The 6,623-nt window shown below is 37.7% G+C and overlaps 1 protein-coding gene across 1 annotated transcript; it reads right to left on the bottom strand.

Annotated features, from left to right (window-relative positions):
- Window positions 1-3,703: 3,703 nt before the first annotated feature.
- Window positions 3,704-4,558, bottom strand: LOC112030085 (uncharacterized). Its single transcript, XM_024062771.1, has one exon. It carries the CDS (start codon window positions 4,556-4,558, stop codon window positions 3,704-3,706), a length of 855 nt encoding a protein of 284 aa, XP_023918539.1.
- Window positions 4,559-6,623: the final 2,065 nt, after the last annotated feature.

Raw genomic sequence — 6,623 nt, 5'->3', positions numbered from 1 at the left:
GAGACCGAGAGGTGATTTGTTATTTTAGTTCTAGAATTAAACACCATTAGTTGAGCGAAAGTAGAGATGCTTTACCGCGACTAGTGTGATTTTTCAAAAAATTCAAAGTACGTAATGAGTCTCCAATTAATTAAATTCACATAGAGATATGGAATTGTTAGTTGAAGATATTTTTAATATTATTCGAGAGAAGATATTGAATACTTAAGGAATTTTTAATCATCAACGGGAGATTATTAGAATTTAATAATTAGGAAGAATAAATTGTGTGGGATTTGTTAGGTGAAATCAACTGCTCTAGATCCATTCTTATCATATTTTTACACTTTTAGATTTTACGCTTTGTTAATTTTTTATTCATAGATTTATTTTTTATTAAATAGTTTAATTTAATTCAAATAGTAGAACGTTCCATCTATTTTCGATTTTCCAAATAGTACTTAATTTAGTAAATTTTGGTATTCAATAACATAGTTAATCCCTGTGGGTTCGACATTCGTTTTCTAAAAACACTTTACTACTTGTTACGATTCTGTGCGCTTGCAGATTATTTTACGCGAACACTTTGCTAATAGGGAGTCATTGAATTTTGCCAAATCTCTAAAGCCCATACCACCTAAATCTTTAGAATTTGTCAACTTATCCTATTTCATCCAATGTATCTTCCTTCGGTTGCCTCTTTGACCCCACCAAAAATTTTTTATCATAGCTTCGATCTCATTACATAGGCCTATTGGAATTTTGAAGCATCCCATTGTATAAGTGGGAATGGCTTGGATGACTGACTTTATCAACACCTCTCTACCCGCTTGGGAAAGTAGCTTCCCTTCCCAACCTTGGATTTTTCGCCACACCCTCTCTTTAATGTAGTTGAAACTTGCTTTATTTCCTCTCCCCACAAAGGATGGCAGCCCCAAATACTTCTCATATTGCATGATTTTTGGAACTTGCCATGCTTCTTTGATTTGATCCTTTATAGCACCGTCCATAGCTTTACTAAAGAAAAGTGTCGTCTTGCTCTTATTAATTTTTTGGCCGGAAGCATCTTCATAGTCACTTAACATGTTTAACACCTTGTCACACTCCTCCATTGTAGCCCTGCAAAAAAGAAGACTATCGTCTGCAAAAAGCAAATGTGTTAGTTTAGGGCCTCTTCTACAAAGAGAGAAGCCATGGATATCCCCATTCCTTTCCGCTTTTTTTATCAACCCATTCAACCCTTCAGTACAAAGCAAGAAAAGGAAAGGGGAGAGGGGGTCGCCTTGTCTTATACCCCTAGTTGGGTGAATCATGCCACAAGGTTCTCCATTCACTAACACTGAGTATGTCACAGTTTTAACACACAACATAATCAAATGTATCCACCCTTCGTTGAAACCCATCCTCCTCATAATCCCTTCTAAAAAAGCTCATTCCACCCTGTCATAAGCCTTACTCATGTCTAATTTTACAGCCATATAACCATGGTTTCTCGAATTATATCTTTGCAGACAGGTAGAGTTTCAAAGGCCACCAATATATTGTCAGATATTAGTCTATCTTTTGTAAAGGTTGATTGGTGTTCAGAAATGATAGAGGGTAAGACTTTCTTTAAACGGTTGGCTAAAACTTTAGAAAAAATTTAATACAACACGTTACACAAACTAATAGGGCGAAATTGATGGGCATGTTCAGGAGAGTTATTTTTAGGGATCAAGGTGATAAAGGTGTGATTAAGGGATTGCGGGAAGGTACCTGAATTTAGCCACAACAAAATGGAGGAGGTAACATCATGTCTAAATGTGCCCCAAAAGTTGGTAGAATAATGGTGGCATCCCATCTGGACCTGGTGCTTTTAGAGGAGCCATCTGATGCAAGGCTCTCTCCACTTCATGGACTTCAAATTTTCGACTCAGTAAAGCATTCATTTCATCAGTAATCACATTAGGCACATACTCTAGCACCCTAGAAGCATCCACATGGCCCTTAGAAGTGAAAAGAGAGTGGTAGTAGCTTACAAGGACTTCAGTTATCTCTTCCATATTTGTTTTCCATAAACCCCCTTCATCTCTAATCCCCTCTATTAAATTTTTTCGATATCTTTTCGTGGCACAGCTATGAAAGTATTTCGAATTTTTATCTCCTTGCCTTGCCCATAATAATCTTGACCTCTGTGCCCACATGGTAGCCTCCTTATCACGCCACTCTTCAATTTCTTTTTTTAATTGCCTTACCCTAGTATTGTCTCTCCTATGGATAGCTTCCTCTTCGGCCTTGAGGAGTAGTTTCCCCAATTTTTCTAGCTCCCTTCTCACATTCCCAAACACATTCTTATTCCACCAACTTAAGTGTTTACCACACTTCTCCACTCTATGCAAAATCCCATCCCCCAATTCAGAAACGCCCCTTTCCCACACGGCTTCCATAATTTCAGAACTCCCAGGATTAGACAACCACATTTCTTCAAACCGAAACAACTTCTTCCTCCTTGAAGGTTCTAAACCTGAGAACACAATGTGGATTGGGACATGGTCTGATGAATCATAACGTAAGTGGTGAACCCTCATACCAGGAAACTTTAAAAACCAATCATTTGTGGCCAATCCTCGATCTAATCTCTCCCAAATTGAGTTCCCATTATCAAAATGTCTAGCCCATGTGAATTTGGGTCCAATGTACCCCAAATCCATAAATCCACATTCATCTAAAACTTCTCTAAACAGCTGCATTTGATTATGAGGCCTAAGAGCACCACCCACTTTCTCATCTTGTCTAATTATCTCATTAAAATCCCCGACACATAGCCATGGAATATTAGATATAGAATTGAGATACCTGAGCTTCTCCCATGCCTCAAACCTTCTTGCTGTTTCAGGTTCACCATAAAAACCAGTCAATCGCCACTCATTGTTCGTACCCTTGTCTACAATTGCATCAATGTAATACTTACATGAACCTATTACCGTCAGATTAATGGAGGACTTCCAAAACAGAGCCAATCCACCTCCTCGACCTTCCCTTTGGACCACCCATCTATGGTCGTGTTCAATACTTCGTTGTACAATCTCTAGCCTTGCATCATCTGTAAGTGTCTCAGCCACAAACACTACAGAGGGATCTTTTGCCCGTGTGATTTCCACAAGCTCTCTTCCTGTACGTAGGTTCCTAAGCCCACGACAGTTCCAAGCTAAACAACTCATTGCTCCTAGCGAGGCTGATGATCAGCCTCCGCCAATATGATACGTGTATCATCCACATTGTGAGAAATCTGAAGACGCTTTGAGGTTAATTCGACATAGTCTTTTGATATCACAAGCTCCCTTTTTTTTCTTGCAATTTTTTGTATTGTTTGCTTCTGGGTTTGTGTGACCGGCCTACATCTACGCGTCCAAGAAGGGAGAACACGTTTTGCTTGTGTTGAAGCCCTAGTGGTCACGTGAAGAATTTTTTTATTCAATTCCTGATTTGGGCGCTGATAATTAATTCCTTCCCGTTTCCCTGCAATTACTTCATCCTCTTTTTCCTTTTCTAGCACCACAGTTGTGTAACTTTCCTTAGCTGGCAATGTTTCATCATTAGTGGACTTTTCTGGAATCCCATAACTCATGGAATTAATTGCTGGCTTGATTATTTGGTCTGCGGTCTTAGTGGGTTTTAAACCGCTGTTACCGTTACCCATTGAAGTTCCTGATTTGTAACGGTCATGGTCCTCCTTTGCTCCTTCCTACACCGTGGTCGACTCTGGGCATGGCTGAACCGGTGTCATCCCTTCCGTTGGTTGGAAGAAATTACCACGCTGTTCTTTCTTCTTTGTAGCATAATACCCAGGCACCGAGACTACACTCTTCTTCGAAACCACAAAAGGTTGAGCTCTCAACTCAGGTCCGAACTCCCTTTGATCAGCCTTAAGGGACCCTTCACTTTCGATCCTCCTTTCGCAGTCCCGATCATCGTGTAAGAGGCTACCACACCAATAGCAGAGATTTGGTAACCTCTCATACCTAAATGAAACCCACACCTGCTTATTATTGCTTAAAGAAATCAGGCGACTCCGACATAATGGCATCGTAACATCAACTACAACTTTCACTCGAATAAAATGACCTCCATCGTAAAGTCTTTGTTCCGATTGGCTGATAACATCTCCCACAACACCGCAAACTTTTTCCGCTGCTGTAATTGTCATATACTTCATTGGAAGTCCATGGACTTGCACCCAGAAAGTGGTTTTTTCAAACTTAATGTCTTGAAAAGGTTGCTCATGATCATAACGTTGCATGATGATCAAGTGCTTGTCGAAACTCCAAAGCTCACTGCTTAGAATTCTGTCAACATCCTCCTTCTTCTCGAAAGAAAAAAGCATCTCATGATCTCCCATCTTCTGTATTTTGAACCTCGTCTTCGCCCTCCACAATGGATTAAAAGTCCTCACTATTGAATCAACGTTAATGGCTCTCTTTGTTGTAAATTTCGCAGCTATAGAGAATTGGTGCACACTCTCTTCTTCAGTGAGGCAGCAACCCGGTCCTTCTTTTTCTGATAAGGATAGACGCTTCCAAAATTGTGCAAGCTCCTCCATAGTTTTTGTCTTACCTTCCACCCCTCCACTTCGAAAACTGTTTCCCACACCCCTTGAAAAAAAACCCACAAGCCTGGAAAATACACTTGGTAAATCCCAGGGACCTAACACCACCTTCACTAGAAGGGACAAACCTTTCTACAGTGCAAGGAAGTCAGAGCGCTCACTCCTCCCTCTCAAGCAGCAGAGAAACTGAGATGAAGTTCAAACCCTAAACATAAAGCACCACAAATAATATTATTATTGTTAGGCTATCAATTGAACCATGCACACTGTATTTTATTTACTTTGATAAGTAAACCTGTCACACTTTATTGCAAGTATATGCAAGTAAACCTGGCACCAGAATTACTCTAGTCTCCCAAAAGTTTTTAAACATTATTTTGTGGATCTTTTTTAACGTGGATCTGTCCTCGTAGAGTGTGTGGATAAGTATAATAATACCACTGTATAGATTTCCAAAGGACTACCCATTATTGTACTTTTGGTCCCAAACAATTCGGTAAAAAGTAAAAACTTCCTTGGCCCTTGCCTTGCATTCACTTTTCTCTCTCTCTCTCTCTCTAGAAACCAGAAAGCATTCTCTCCTTTCATCCCATAAAAAAACAAAGTAGTGGGTGCCCTTTTCTACTCTTCTACAATTCTATCTTCTTTCAAATCCCCTTTATTTTCTCTTGGGGTTGACTGTTGACTTTATACTTCGTCTGAGGATTCGGGTCTAGATCTGGTATGGTCTTGGATATGTCATCCACTTACATGTAAAGCTTGTTTATTTTGCTAATATTCTTCTAATGCTAGTTGAATCTTTCTTTATCTCTCAAATTTTGTTTTTTCTTTGGTTTCATTACTTTGCGTTTTATGCTTTGGATTTTTCATATTAGTTCTATTGTTTTGTCATACCATGTCTTTCTAACTTTATTTCCTTTAAAGGGTTTTCTTTTCTTGGATTTCTCGTAGTTGTTTTGTTAGTTTGTTTGGGTTTTTTTTTTTTTTTTAATCAGTATAAACAAGTGCTCAAGATTTTGGATTTCACTGCCTAAAAATAGGAATTTGATTTTTCAATCTGTTCAGAATTTTACAGTTTTGACTAATAGAAACTTAAACTTAACTAATCAAACTACTATTATAGATCAAAATAGTATTTTACTATTTATTTTATGATTATCACGCCAATGGTTCGCAATGGTTGAAAACTTGTTTTAAATTAAAATGTTTTGCACTTTCCTAATAATTGGGGAAAAATGATTATTTCTCCACCTTCAAAAAAAAAAAAAAATGTTTTGCACTTTAAGGCGTCATTAACTCTCTGCTCAATCACGCAAACTCTCCTCTGACTACTTCAAACTACATCTTTAGATTTCAGATATATACAATTCTAGTAAGCCTGAAGTATTCATATATTCATATTTGCCACAATAGAAACAAAGCAGCTCATGTTATATATATATATATATATACACACAAAAGCAACTGTCCAATATGTTAGTGATATTTATGATTTTGTCACTTTATTTTTTTAAGAAGAACAGTTTTGTCACTTAAATAAAGGAAACTCTATGTATAATGTATTATCAAGCATATATAATTGTTTAAGATGTACTCTTTTTTATTCTTATTTAAATGAAAATGTTTAATTTCTTATAAATAAATAAAAAATATTTGAGGTTTATTTTTCCGACTACACAAGCAATTAATTACCGTCAATATTAAAAGTACTATCTTAAAAAAAAAATAATAATAATAACAATGATCAATACTTATAACACATTTTCTTTTTTTTCTTTTTTATAGATGACACTTTTTATAGGAGAAAAAATATGTATCAACAGCTAATCTAAGGTACAAGAGTCTCCCAAAGTTTTTAAACATAATAATTTTTGGGGTGTGGTTCAGTCCTCGTAGAGTGTGTGGATAAGTATATTAATACCACTGTTTAGATTTCCAAAGGACTAAACCCATTATTGTACGTTCGGTCCCAAACTATTCATTAAAAACTTCCTTGACCCTTGCATTCACTTTTCTCCACCACCCCCCCCCCCCCCCCCCCCCCCCCCCCCCCCCCCCC

This window comes from Quercus suber, unplaced genomic scaffold, assembly GCF_002906115.3.
Source record: "Quercus suber isolate HL8 unplaced genomic scaffold, Cork oak 2.0 scaffold_315, whole genome shotgun sequence".
NCBI classification, from domain to species: Eukaryota; Viridiplantae; Streptophyta; class Magnoliopsida; order Fagales; family Fagaceae; genus Quercus; species Quercus suber.
The sequence above is the reverse complement of the archived record's forward strand: the minus strand, read 5'-3'. Positions and strand labels throughout refer to the sequence as shown.

What these genes read in the sequence shown, in the direction of transcription:
- LOC112030085 (XM_024062771.1), bottom strand. Translation starts at nt 4,558, where the DNA reads ATGGAGGAGCTTGCACAATTTTGGAAGCGTCTATCCTTATCAGAAAAA.